The 15,271-nt window shown below is 38.9% G+C and overlaps 1 protein-coding gene across 1 annotated transcript in view; it reads left to right on the top strand.

The window, feature by feature from the left end:
• The window catches only part of pcp4b (Purkinje cell protein 4b), a 42,848-nt gene extending 35,850 nt beyond the window's left edge, over positions 1 to 6,998 (top strand). Inside the window, exon 3 of the mRNA XM_063493431.1 lies at positions 6,270 to 6,998. Within this exon, the coding sequence (XP_063349501.1) occupies positions 6,270 to 6,403 (134 nt within the window). The 3' untranslated portion in view covers positions 6,404 to 6,998. The remainder of the gene's footprint in view (positions 1 to 6,269) is intronic.
• The last annotated feature ends 8,273 nt before the right edge of the window (positions 6,999 to 15,271 follow it).

Here is a 15,271-nt window from a genome sequence, read left to right as displayed (position 1 = left end):
CGTGAAGTGAGGAGAATGATCTGTCACTGTCACATTCAGCCGTGGCTTCCTGTCTTATAAAACAGAAGAAAATCCACCCTAAAGACTCAAAGCATTCATCGGGATGACGACGATGTGTTGGGTCTGTGCAAAACTCCAGTTTGCAGTTGTTGATCGCAGAGAGAAATTAAATGTTGCCATGGTAATGCCATTTTTAGTGGGTTTTATTCTCAATTTAGTTTTAGAAGTGAGAATAACTTGAACCACGGGGCCACGTTGAAGCTAACGGTGAAGGAAAAAAATGTAGAATCACGAGAAAGACGGGGTCGTTAAGTGACTTTCAGAAAAACAGAGATTGAAGCAGTCGTGTACAAGAAGCAAATGAAACACAATGACAATGGACAACATGGACAAACTGGGGGACATATGTATGGCAGACAGGCAGAGCGCATGAAGGGGTGGGATGGGTGGATGAGAGTCGAGTGATTTGAAAATTGATGAGAAAGTCTGAGGGTGAACAAACCAAAGAATTCAGCTGCTCGTGTTGACAGAAGGAACTAGAAATGTGGGAATGTGTCTGAGAAATCACAAATTCTAACAGGCTGAAACTCAAGAATTTGAGTCCTCAATATGAGGACGAAGGAAGGAAATGTTCCCAATAAAAGCACCAAAAATATTAAAAATGAATGTAGATATTGCAAGACATCTTTATATTTTTATCTGTACTGTATTGATTTATCCTTGTATTAATTCTCTTATTTACTTTATGTATTTATTAGTTTATTTTTAGATTAATTAACCTTTTCTTTCTTTTTTTTAAATGAATTTTTTTTAAAATCATCCAAACAAAGTGGGCGAATGAGTGGGTCAGTCATGCAGCGTGCGTGACGGCTGATCGACAAAACACAAACAGCGAGTCAGGGCATTGCTAATGAAGGTGCTTAGGTAACATAGCTGAAAAAATAAGGGCTATTTGCTCATTTGTGTGGCTCTGACTGACATGACTGGCGGCGAACACAGAGGTGAGCCCATTTGCTTTCAGTAATTTGGAAGACATGTTTTTTTTCCTCCCTTGTTAATAATGTTCATAAATCTTCTTTTAAAGACTTTTTCATTACTGCTCTTAATTCACTGTAGCAGTTTCCCCTCAGGCCCACAGACAGCATAAAGGATAAATGTCGCTACCATTATGTCACCCATTGGTTTCCGAAGTCCTGTTTTGACTTCCCACTAGGAAAGTAAGCATAAGTCGTTAGCCGATGAGTATACCACAGAAAATCCTCCATTTTGAAACATGGTATGACCAAGACTTTAAAAAACAGGCTGAATCTTTTATTCGATATGGCCCAAAATGAATGACTGAGACCATAAACTCAACAGTGTTTACAGAGGTCAGGGCACAAAGCCATTTTTCTGCAACCACATCTGTCACCATCTGGTGGCCTTCAAACACCTCCTCACTGGCTTCTTTTTCAGACCTTTAAACTGGAAGCTACATCCATGCAGGATAGAAGTAGCACAGTGTTAGTAAAGTACTGTAAATCGTGCTTGCATTAGCCAATGGGCATCAACTGTTTCATTCATGTTTCCTTGCTCTGCAGTTATCAACTCACAATGATAGGAGTGGTAGAGTTTCTACATACTTGGACAAATGTTGATTAAATTGACCAAAAATAGCATTTTGCTCTTTTGAGACATGATAATGAAAACTAGAATAGTAACTTCTCCATTTGTAAACAGGTTTGACTTTATGTCTACTGTGCTCATGCACCAGTATTGAAACTGTCCCAATTACTCTCACTGGTGCAGCCTCCTTGGTCCATGTACAATATACAGTATAATTCACTGTATAGTGAGAAAAGCCAGTTTTGGTTACAGCATTAATTTTGCCCAGTTTTGTCCAAAATACACGTTTTCCTGTGTTCAAATGCAGATCTTTTACTTTGAAGACAAACACTTCTACCAACCACCAGATATATGACCACTAACCATGAGATGTTAACTTTTACGTGGTTTTGTGTGATAATCATGTTGGCAACATAGGATCAAATAAATAAGAATCCAGTCACACAGGCCAAGAGACTAAGGCTACGTTCACACTGCAGGCGACAGCGCATCAAATCAGACTTTTGTGACCCTATGCGACCCATATCCGATCATGGTATGACAGTTTGAACAGCACAAATCCGATATTTTCAAATCCGACCCGGGTCACTTTCGTATGTGGTACTGAATCCGATACATATCTGATGTTTTAGAAAGCGACTGCTGTTTGAATGGTCATGTCGCATTAAATCCGTCTTTTACGTGACTGACACAAGACAGACACCAATTATCAGCACCGGAGAAGACAAACGAGAAAGCATGGTGCCATTTTTAAAGCACAGGCTCACTTTTTTCTCAGTGTCCTTCTTTCTCTAATTAATTTGTCAAAATTCTGTCGGTTACGGCTGTGCAGAAATTGATAGACTGCTGCAACATCACCCACTACCTCTGTAGCCGCCATTTTTACTTCCGTAAACAGAGCGCGTTGTGTGTGACGTCTTCCTTTGCACATGCGGGCTGCTTTGAGGGCCGTGAACCGTTAACACTGGAGCGCGTTTGCTGTCACATTTTATTTGTAGTGTGAACAACCAGACAAAAAAAATTGGATTTGATCAAAAAATCGGAATTGAGCATTAAGACCTGCAGTGTGAACGTAGCCTAATACACGGCCATCCGACGACAACTGCTGTGAGGTTAAAATGAATAATCCCTGACATGTGGTTGATGCCAGTCACTGAAAAAAAAAGATTGCTAAAGCCACGGTCCTGCAGGCCTACAGATCACTCAGTGAGCCCCTTGCAAATCACCTGTCACTAGTGAAATCGTTTTTCTGGGTTCAGTTTGCAGAGGTCTTAATGTGATATGTATGAATAAGATTCTATATTTGTCTGTAGCTTTAAAGGAGTAGAACCTTTGATGCCACTTGGATTCTTAATCAAATCTTTTAGCAGTTTTTGCAACATAAACTGCTAAAAAGAGATTTTAAAGTATTATAAAAAGGTCAGCTCTTTGATGGATGCATTTCTGATTCAAACAAACTGGACTTGATTTTTTTTATGACTTAGCTGAGCTTGACATGATCCCTTCAAGCACTTGAAGTCAGCATCAGATCAGATCCATCCTTTCACTTTCCTCTGTAGTCTGACAGTCTAGATCTCATCCAGCTGTACTGCAAAGATTACGAACATGTTGACACGGCAGAGGGCACAGCTCAATAGGTAATGCCGCTGGGATGAAAACAGCAGGCATCAGAGCGTTGGAGAATTCAATATCAATTAATGCTGGATTCAAAGTGCGACTTGATATAGAGGTTAGTGTTTTCTCCTTGAGCAGCAAGAGAGAGGTACTCAAGTTCAACCCCAAGGGAACCCAAGGATTAGCTGCACGGTCAATACACGAGTCGCTCCTCTGCTCTTCTGTCGTGTGTTTCTCTGCTGATCAAACTGGAGACAATCAATGTTTTACAGAAGTTTTGTAAGGCAGCAAAAATGGATTAGACTTCATGTGGAGCTCTGCTGGTGACTCATTAGTTGCTCAGAAAAATAAAATGGCTAAAACCACCTAATTTGTGGTTGTGTTTGAGGATCGTTAATCATCACAGATGCAAAATGGTAAAAATTGTATACAGTTATTCTTTACATGGCAAAAACAATGCTATGATCATTATTTTCAGGGGGCCTGAGAGACTTTTACTTTTTTCTGGACTGTTATTCTTGGTGGCAAAAGTTGTTGCTGATAGATGTTGGAGCCACAGTGAATGCTGCTTGAGAAAAATCTTCTGATCGCCTGCCTCCATATAACCTACAGGGAGGAAATCATTTTAATCACCAAAACTCTTCTCTGTAACACCACAGCTATTTTCATCTGCTCATTTACTCCTCGATCGGCTGTTTATTCATGTTTCTAACCATTTGTCAGGTAATGAAAATTCACAAATGCTTGTAGACCATATTAAGGACAATAATAACAATAACAATCAGGCTTTTAAAACCTAGTTAGCCTTAAAATACATGCGACATATTACCCTAAAATTATGCAGTTAGACATAACTAAACGTTTTTTTGGAATTACATTCAAATGCTTTGTATTTTCCACTGTGTAGAAATTTAAAATGATAACCTAACACTGATTTGATTTTGGTATATATATACTCTACCAGTCAAAAGTTTGTCACACATTTTCTTTAATAGTTTTTCTTTATTTTCATGACTATTTACATTGTAGATTTTCACTGATCCAAACTATGAATGAACACATATGAATTCTGTAGTAAGCAAAAAAGTGTGGAATAACTCACAACATGTTTTATATTTTAGATTCTTCGAAACAGTCACCCTTTTCTTTGATTGCTGTTTTGCACACTCTTGCCTTTCTCTCAATGAGCTTCATGAGGTCGTCACCTGAAATGGTTTTCCGAAAGTCTTGAAGGAGTTCCCGGAGATGCTGAGCACTTGTTGGCTCTTTTGCTTTCACTCTGCGGTCCATCTCCTCCCAAACCAACTTGATTGGGTTTAGGTCAGGTGACTGTGGAGGCCAGGCCATCAGGTGCAGCACTCCATCACTCTCCTTCTTGGTCAAATAGCCCTTGCACAGCCTGGAGGTGTGTTTGGAGTCATTGTCCTGTTGAAAAATAAATGATGGTCCAACTAAACACAAACCGGATGGGATGGCATGTAGCTGCAGGATGCTGTGGTAGCCACGCTGGTACAGTGTGCCTTCAGTTTTGAATAAATCCCCAACAGGTCACCAGCAAAGCACCCCCACACCATCACACCTCCTCCATACTTCACGGTGGGAACCATGCATGTAGAGACCATCCGTTCACCTTTTCTGCGTCGCACAAACAGACAGTGGGTGGAACCAAAGATCTCAAATTTGGCCTAATCAGACCAAAGCACAGATTTCTACTGGTCTAATGTCCATTCCTTGTGTTTCTTGGCTCATCTCTTCTGAGAATTATATAATATAAGACATATTTAGAATTAATTTTTTCTTTGCTACATAATTCCATATATCTAGCTTCATATATTTGATGTCTTCAGTATGTACCTACAATGTAGAAAGTAGCAAAAATAAAGAAAAAACATTAAATGAGAAGGTGTGCCCAAACTTTTGACTGGTAGTGTGCATATATATGATCCGTTTTCACTGGGATTACAGTCATGGCCTTTTTGCCAGTGTTGGATGAGCTCCAGATAGGATTAAGAACTGGTCGTCAATTTATTTCTTGCACTCTGACCTCAGAAAAAGCTGCCCGACTCCCTCACAGAAGCCCTGCTCCACTATTATTTACCCATATCATATGATGTTGTGACAGAGCTCTGAAAGTATCAGTAGGTGAGAACTGTTTGTGAGATTTAATAAATAAAATATCAATAGAGAATAGTGCCAGAAATCACATTTCAGAACTAGTAATTGCTCCTAGCAAAACTGATATTGACCTGATATTGAAAGTCCGTGTGTGTGTGTGTGTGTGTGTGTTGCTGTGTATGCTACATATTATCTGTGCATGTTAGTGTCATCATTTAAACATCAACAGTAGCAGGAAATACCAAAAAAGGCAGCTTTAAGTATCTGTAACAGCTACACTGGCAAATGTTTTTAGTCAAACTTTTCGGCTGTGCCACAAGATGTGGTCTGATCTGTGACTACGGAGTACTCAGGTAATAATGTAGTAGTTAGTTACAGCATTATTACATAAGCTGATGTTGACAGATTATGAGATCGACTAGCTGTCTACACATTACTACTTCAGGTTCACGGAAAAGACTACAGCTTTGGAAATCAGCCCCTGTGTGCATGCCTTTTCACCTTGGTAATGCTCTGTTGATCTGTATCTATGAGCCCAAATGAAGGCCAAACTGCTAACATCAGCCTAAACTTTACTCATGTCCACACAGTGCTGATCATATAAAGCAGATGCGCTAGTCTTGAAAGACCTTATATGACCATTAAGTCATACAAAATAACAGAAGCAGTGATGTCTCTACAGTAAGCACTGCCTTGTTATCGGGATATGCTGATGAGGCTTTAAAAAACAATTTTTTAAATTCTAAATGTTGATCCAAAAGCGGTCCCGCGGAGATGTCAATAAGTGGAAAAATACAACTTGACCTCTCTCCTTAAGGTTGCTAATCTAAAATTGCTTTTCAGAGCAGAGCAGAGGCCTTACCTGACCGTGGGATAAACTCCAACTTTGTCCACACTGATGAAAGGCTCAAACACCTTTTCATTTTCCTTTCCAGATGCATCCAAAACGGATGTGCCAGAGGACTTTGACATCGACTTGGACGACCCAGAGACTGAAAAGGCAGCCGTCACCATCCAGTCCCAGTTCAGAAAGTTCCAGAAGAAGAAGAAGTGTGATGACAAGTCCTAGTGAGCACCATGTTGCTCTGTCACTGTGTGCAGGGACGGCGGGCGGAAGTGACGGCACAGCGACGACGGTGTGACATTTGCATGTAAAACAAATTCATACCAGTTGGAACTCAAAGGGTTGCGATGGGGCTGGGGGGGCTGGGGTGGAATGCAGTAGCCTGTTAATCATATAACATGTCTGTGAATTTTCCTTACCCTATAATTATAAATGCTATTATTTAATATTCGACTACTGTATCAATAACTAAGTAATAGAGTAATAACGATATGGTTTCTGTCCTGCCATATATGTCCCGTATATCATAAAGTCTAGCTGGTGTTTGTGTTAGAATATGTTTTTGTACTTATATTTCCCCTCACCATCCCTTTCTGTACTGCTTTAGACTGTGTTTCCCTAAAAGCACCTGTATTCTTAGTGTGGGTGGACTAAAAGCTAATGTTAGAGTGAAGGCTGTTTTAAGGAAACCCTGCCTGGAGCTTTTTCATTCCGAGCATAATATTTCATCCAGAGGCATTTTTATTTCTTACCTGCATGGTACTATCAAAATGTGTATCAATGTAAATTGAATAAATAAAAACTCTGTGTGGAAACTGTGCCGAAATGTGGCTGCTGAATTGTTGCGATATGCGTAGGGACTTTTACTCTGTCTGGGAATAGAAACTGTTCTGAATAAGCTTGGCCTAATGTATTCCCTTCTCAGCTTGATGACCTTCTCCGTGTAAAGCCAGGCTAACTGAGTGACTGATTCCCACTGAGCTGCTCTCAGCTTTAGGCATTTGCTAACTTACAACCACCCAACAGCATACACCTCATTAAATGTCATATATTTTAGGTCAAACTCCAACACTGATATTTTGTCGTGAAGTGAAGGATTGTAAAAAATAATAATAAAATTTTAAAATGGGCTTTTATTGAGTTTTCAGTAGCAATTTGTGTAAAAACTGCATTTGTAGGGGCACTGACATCTGATTTCTGTCTGAACTGCCCGGCTGCTGCTTCATTATTTCATTTTTTTTTATAGTTCTGTGTAAATTATTCCAGTAGCCATGACTTCAGCTGCAGAGCTGTCACAAACAAACCTTACTCCTTTTGAAACCGATTACAGAAAAGGCACAAAGCCTCGCATCATTATGCAGTACAATATACGACTCCGGCACATTATGTGGTTAGCCCTTCCCTCATTAGTCTGTATAAATAAACAAACCAACTCTGGCAAAGACACTGTAAAAGTTAAACCCTGACGTTTGGTTTCAAAAGAATGAAGACCAAAGCACATCACACAAAACACACAACTCTAACAAGCAAGTTGTCAATCACTGATGCTTTTGTAAAAGAAGATTTAATTTTTTTCCCCATGCTAGCGCCATCGCAATACGGACAGTGATGCCAGAATTTTGACTGTTTAGTCAACCACTTTAGTTCAATCAGAAAAACGTGATATTCCATTTTGTTTAAACTTTTAAATGGCCATATCTAGTAGATTCTAGTCCGGGTGGTCAGAGGCTCAACAATTAGCAAATGTTCGTAAAATGCAACAGCTAGCACAGCAATAGTGGTACGTGCGTAAATAGCTGTATTTGACCCTGTCGAAGTTCAGCACTAAACAAGTAAGTTAAATAAAGTGTACTAACAGAAATATCCAGTAATAATGAATATAAATCTGCTAGTTTACCATTGTTTCCGTTTTAGCATACTGATGTTAGCACTTAGCGTAAATGCACATTAGCGCCTGCCGAACCTGTATTATGGTAGCAGAGTTATCAAAGTTTGTATAATGGCAGTGTGTTGTATAAGGTGAGTCATCATTAAACATTTTTTTCTGTGATCTGACTCTTTCTGCTGGCCGCATTGTGCTGCTGCGACAACTTACCAGTTAAATAACAAATTCACGACTGCCCTCATGCACTAAATCTTCTTATTCTTTAGAAGATGCTAAAGAAAATAAGCTTGTCAGGGATTTAAACCTGCAAAGCTTATGAAGGTCAGTGGTAACCTTTGCACCCCAGGGAATTGATCCTCACTGCGGATCGGCTTTGTAAGCCTAGGAGGATTAAAGTGCTGAGACAACAGCTACTATTTTCTAATTATTATTAACACACCAAATACTAAAAGAAAGGGCAACCATTGTATTTTTATATTTAGCTTTCTAGAAAACCTGTGTAGTATATTAATTACATTTTTGTGGCTTGCTTATGTCCCATGTACCTGCTAACAAATCAATACAAAGCATGTTTCGTGACATCGCCAGGCTTACTTAAAAGCAGCAGTGCGGATGACCTTTGTGTTTTTACAAAAGGTCACTGTGTTCTGGAAGGACTCGCTGCAGCACCCTGTTTGTTTTATTTTCCACCTGATACCTATTAAAAAGCTCTCTGCCAAGTCATCCAAAGGCCCACAGAGAACAGCAGTCCTCCCAAGGGGACTCTTGTTTGTGTTTGTCTCTCCTAATAGAATTAAAATATGGCATTATCATATGGAGATTGTGTTCTCATCTTGCATTATGATAAGTCCCTCTCTTCTCCTCTGACAGTAAGAACAAGAGGATGACGACTGTGTCATCAGTTGTGGGTTCTTCGTCCCCTGACATTTGCCTCGAAGGTGTGCTACTCTCACCTACAGTAGAAACAGCTCTGTGTTCTCCAAGCAGGGTTGTACAATACAATAAATGGAAAAGTGTACGGAGAAGAAGGAATGCCATATTTGAAAACAACAGTCATCCTCTCCACAGGAGTTTGGTTGATCAGAAAAGTAAATTAAGCGGTCACCTTATCAGATGATAAGTGCTTTAGTACAGAATGCTTTAGAAGATATTTTGTTTCTACTGCCAAGAGATTTTATAATGATTTGTCAGCACAAAAGATTCATGACCTGATCCCCACACTACCTTCCAGCAGTAACAACAGTTGAACCATTTATACTCTTTAAACTGTCAATTTATTGAATTGATCTCTGTGTGTAAGCAACTGGACACCTGAATATCCCGTAGGAGATGAATAAATCTTTATCTTCTTATGTTCAAGACGACCTAGAGAGGAAAGCAACTCAAATAACCACTAAATCCAACCAAGATATGGAGACGAGGATGTCTGTATTTATGTATATAGTGTGAACACTATGGTAATGCATGCACTGAAATAAGGATGAAATTTTCCACGTGTACTGAGAATAGAACAGTGAAACTCATTGTGTGCCTCCTGTTCCTCCTACAGAAACCAGAATAAATCTTGGAGCATTTTTCGTACCCCTCAGAGTCCGTAAAAGCAGCCTGTAAATGTAGACACATTCAAATAAACTGGTTTCTGTGCTTATGTCCCAACAGCCACAGACATCAATTTCACACTACAATGTTACTGATAATAACTTATCAGCCATGATCTTATGAAAACTGACATTTTCATGATTGGTTTACACACTGCTGTGCACTTTGCATGCCAATGTATTACCTTGGAAATCAACCGATCTGCTTTTTTTTTGTGAATATGTGTTTTAACAACATTATAGAAGCATAAAATCTCACACATTGTTGTAGTGAGATGTGGTTAGTTGTTCAGAGATAAGGATATTTCTGCACGGTAGTCTTATGCTCCCCGGAGATGTGGAGATGAATGATTCCACTCAGTTTGATTCATTAAAATTGCATTAGTCATTAGTATCCTGTCACACCAACAGTAACATGAATCTGATCTAATCGAGTGAGCGTGTGTGCCTGTGAGCATGATGTGAGGAATTTCGCTGTCAAATACAACGAGCCCTCTGTCTGTACGAAAGACTGATGCTTCCTCTGGAATTAGCACAATTATCATTTTCACTTCTAACACTCCACCAGCCAGTTTTCCAGCACAAAGGACCAGTAAATACCTAGTAAGGTATTTTCCATCCAAAGTTGATTTCTTTTGCACGTCAACGTTCTTCCGCTGGCAAATCTCGGAGCGAGACGACAGGAAATTGAGCGCTGATGGATTAAAGCTAAACTTACTTCTCACACTTCAGAACAAAACAAAAATTCCTCCGTCTGTCTAAAATCTGATTAAAACTTGATGTCAGAAACAGAGACAGGTGCCTGAGGAGTTTTAGTTAATGGTTTCATATAACACACACCTCTCTGCTGTTCTGTCTTTCTTGGTCTATCTATTGATGGTTATAGATATGAAGCCCTTCATAAAGCTACAGAAGTTCTAGGCAGCAGCTTTCAGTTTGGGTTTTGGTTTTAGGCGTAAAACAACACAAAAGTTATCCGCAGTTTATTTTAAAGTACACCTGACAGTGTGAGGAACTTCAAGTTCATACAGTTTATCTTTAACCTCCTAAGACCCGAACTCTTTCATGGCATGCATTTTTAATTTCTCTTTGCTATTTGGGCTGATTGGGACCCGATGAATGTAAAAACAAAGAATTACGTGATTTTTTTTTTTTTTTTACCTGATTTTTGTTTCTGACAGAAATGAAATCCACAAATTAGGACATTCGCTTTAAATTTCGATAGAACAGTATATATATAATGTCCTCTTAAGTGGATATCAGGCCCTTGCAGAGCAAAATTTAGTATTTTGGTCTAGACAACCCAAAATGTGATGTCCACATATGTGGACACCAGGTCAGGGGAGGTTAAAGTTCAGTATTGCGGTGATCGGACCACCCAGTGGTCTTTTTTAAAGATGTTTTCTTTTGGGCATTTGCTCCTTTATTAGACAATTAAATAATAACCTCACGTGCACTGTCTCACTTACCATTATTTTATTAAAACACAATATTTCAGTCCAACAGACCTTCATCCGGTACAAAAGAACATCGTGCAGGCAATCGCTCCCATCCAACAGGCAGTATTCAGTCATCCAATTAGGGAAAACTGGCTGTCAAAACAGATCAGACGTGTATGCTGCTAATTAGATAAGACTAATAAAAACATCTGCCTCTAAAGACAAAACAAAATAAACTACTTGTATTAATTTAATTTATTATAAACATCTATTTAGCAGTCTATACATGATTTGGATCTATAAAAAATAACAAGTGTAAAGTTTGTGCATATATACATTCCTTCCTATATTCGATCATACACTCTTACAACAAAATGCAAAAAACAGCTTGTGCAAACAGTATATCGAGCTGAATGCTCCCTAAGACACTGAACCATGAAGGGACTAGAACACTATATTTACAGAAAAACAAACATGACTGATGGATGCATCTGTTGCCACTTTATACACTTTGGTAAAAACATTCAATAGAAAAGCTCCAGCTGGCACAGATTCAAATGTGGGCCACTGCAGTAGATGTCCTAACAATATGAGCACCACAGAGTACCTTTGCTAAAACTTTGCTAAGCATTTTGTGAGTTTTTTGTGTTTGTTTGCCACTCCTCATTCAGTGATTCTCCTTTTCCTCCCAAACCTGATTCAAACATAGTTCAGAGCCTCAGCTGATCCACACATTTTTGATTTTGTTGTCAAATTTATTTATTTTTCTTTAATTTTTGGCTATTTTTAATATTTCAGACATCTGTATATACAGGTGCACATGCCAGACCATGGCCACAACTGCAGCAGGCACAGCAGTGATACTTCACATTTCTGAAGCGAAGTGGCTGTCTGCAGTAGCGTTGCTTTGACTCACAATAATGCTTCTTCTATACACATCAACTGACTGTTTTCATTTTTCCAAGGTAGCTTGGTCCAGGACGTGGCCCTCTATGCAAATAAGTGTGAAAGGTCTTTAAAGCCACCCCGGCTGAAAATGAACAATTAAAATAAAGTGCACACAGACTCAATGAGTGTACCATTGAGCTGGCTGAAAGACCAACAGTGTGGCACAACTTGCAGGATTGCAGACTGAAAACAGACAAGCTGAGCAAGCTTGTACCCTCTTTCAAAGAGAAGTGCCAAAAATTGACTACGCTGCTGGAAGCAGTTCTTTTCTTGAATAACAACCACCAGAAGGAAGAGGCCTTTTCACATACATACAGGAGGTGAAACACCTGGAAGAGCAACCGAGGCAGACAAACGATGAAATAATCGACTTCTGTACATCTTTACTTTACTCCAGATCACTGAGACGCTCTTTTCATACCCAGTCATATTACTGACCTGTTATCAGTTAGCCTAATTAACTGCAAATGTTCTTCCATCTGTTTTTGTTTATTACAACTTCAAATTCTGCCCAAGAACCAACCTTTCTTTGTGATTTGTTGCTGGCATCAGATTCAAAATGAACTAATATGTTTCATGAAATAATAAAATTGGGTTTTGGGGTTGTGTATTGAATGTGGCCAAGCCATTCCAGACGTGTGTCTGATATCCATCTGTTGGTGTGATTCCTCCCTCACCATAATCAGTGTTGTTCACGTTGCTGTGATGCCACAGCTTTAGGACTTTGTCAATCACGATGTGGTTTCTGGAACAAACGGTAAGCTTTTATTAAATAATTAGAACATTTACTTTGCATTTGCATTATATGCAGGATTGGCAATATTAAGGTTGCCTTTCCATATTTAGCATCATGCTGGTTTGCTAGTGGTAAAGGTACAGTAGAGGTAAATAAAGTAAGCTGTCACATTTGGTATTTTAAAGGAAAATCTAAAAGAGGAAAAAAAAACGCTGTGAACCAATTTCTGAAAAGCAAAAAGTGCCACCTCACACTCTCTATAGTGAACTATAATTTCCCATCTTCATATTTGAATACTGTCCTAGAAACCTTATCCCCCGGCAGTACTGCTGCTCCACTGACCTTGTGATTGTGAATCAACCCCAGAAACCAGCTGCTATTTATACCCGCTTTTTCTTTCTCATTAATGTGACTTCACCTTTGCAGCTACGAATTCCACCTCAAAGGAATTTTTCAATGATGGCAAATTCACTATATACTGTACTCTAAGTAGACATTTTTCTAGTAATATTATTGAAGTTTATCAGATACATTATATCTGTTGGGGGAAAAATAAGTGCGTAAGTGGGAAACAAATAGCTTGTGCACTTTTCTATCTTTAACAATTTTTAAGTGAAGGGAAAGAACATCACAAATACGATTGGACCTTTGCATGCACAGGCGGAGGTTTTAAAAGCAAGCCTTTTCAGATTAGTAAAGTGACTTTAAAATTTTTTGTGTATATCAGAATCAGAACACTCTATTAATCCCTAAGAAAATTATGTAAATGCTCACTGTGTAGTCGGCCTTTCATATACACAGTTTACTTGCACTGAAATCGCTCTGTGTGTGAATTAGAGCCTGCCTGCTCTCACAGCAGTTTGTGAATCAGTCATAAAGATGCAGTAGTTAGTTTCCTTTCAGTGATCTTGAATTTGTAAGCAAGTAATTGTTTTAATAGGATGTACGTGTGAGAGCAGGTATTTTTTCCAGAGAGAGCTAGGTGGTGTGTGTTAATATTGTATTTCAAATTGATGAGTGAAAATCAATGACATGTATCAGTAGAACCTGGGTCTAAGTTTTAAATACTCACTTTGTGCATATGGACACACATCACTGCATGTGAGAGTGGGCAAATACATGTTAAACAACATGAAGAACTGTGAAATTCAATTCAGTTCAATTAAGGGTTGTGATGTTTCACTCACTGATAGGAGGCCAGGATGTTGCAACACACATTTGTGATTATGCAAAGTTACACTAAAGTGATTATAGACATTTGTAAATCTTATTTTATGTTTGTAGATCATATCATGATTATGTGAAGTAATTTCTCTCTACATAATAACACGATCAGCAAACCATTTGGTAGTAGTTTTGGCACTGCAGGCAGGTGTGAAGTCCTGCCAAAGAAGGAAACCAGCATCTCCATAAGGCTCGTCAGCAGATGGAAGCTTGAAGCGCTCTAAAATCTCCCAGTGTGTGGCTGCGTTGACTTTGGACTTGATTAAACACACATTACCAAGAACCACTGACAACAACAGATGATACAACAGCCCAAATAACCACAGACTGCACAAACTTCACACTGGACCTCAAGCACCTCATATTCCTCCAGACTCTACAGCCTTGATTTCAATATGAAATTGAAATTTCACTGTCATCCGTAGAGAGGACTTTGGAAAACAGAAAAACAGGTCAGTTCCTCTCAAGGCTACTATCATCACTGTTGCTTGTGCAACTTTTCCTTCCACACGTTTCCCTTGCAGGCAGCCTTCCATTAATATTATTTGATACAGCATTTTGCAAAAAGCCAGCTTTTCAGGAATCACCTTCCCTCACCCGCCTCACTGATGATCGTTATCTGGACAAGTGTTGGATGGTCTTCACCATGACTGAGGTTGGGGGTATTGAACTATACTGTGAGATATACAGTATTTATGATGTTTTACTAGATACCAGACTTCTGATTTTCATGGACTATAAGCCATAGTAATCGAATTTAAATCAAAATGTTTGAAGTTCTTCATTTTACAAATAATTTTAATTTTAATTCTTTTAATGCGCCCAGAATACCACTTGTGATCTTTCAGGATAGCTCCTGGAGAAGACTACAGTTTACATCAATAGTCAGATCTCACATCTCATAGATGCTAAGGAAAAAAAAACATCAACAGTGTGAAGCTTTGAGTTTCTGTGCTGCATATGTTGTAGAACTGATGTAAAATTGGCTCCTACAGATTGTTATTGGTGTCTGAGCTTCTGCATATGTCTCAGAAGCTCATAAAATTACAACAGTTTACATCTGTCTGCACTTGAAAGGAAAAGACTGCATTAATAACTATAAAACATAAATCAGTTGTTAAACTCTTACATATGGAAATAAAACAGTAGAAATCAATAGAGATGCTTTTTATCTCATACAGGCTCAGTTAGCTTTATAGTTAAAGCTAAAAAGTGCTGTTCATGAATAGGGATGGGTATCGAAAACCGGTTCTTGTTGAGAAC

This window comes from Pelmatolapia mariae, linkage group LG14 (assembly GCF_036321145.2).
Source record: "Pelmatolapia mariae isolate MD_Pm_ZW linkage group LG14, Pm_UMD_F_2, whole genome shotgun sequence".
Lineage (NCBI taxonomy): Eukaryota > Metazoa > Chordata > Actinopteri > Cichliformes > Cichlidae > Pelmatolapia > Pelmatolapia mariae.
The sequence above is the reverse complement of the archived record's forward strand: the minus strand, read 5'-3'. Positions and strand labels throughout refer to the sequence as shown.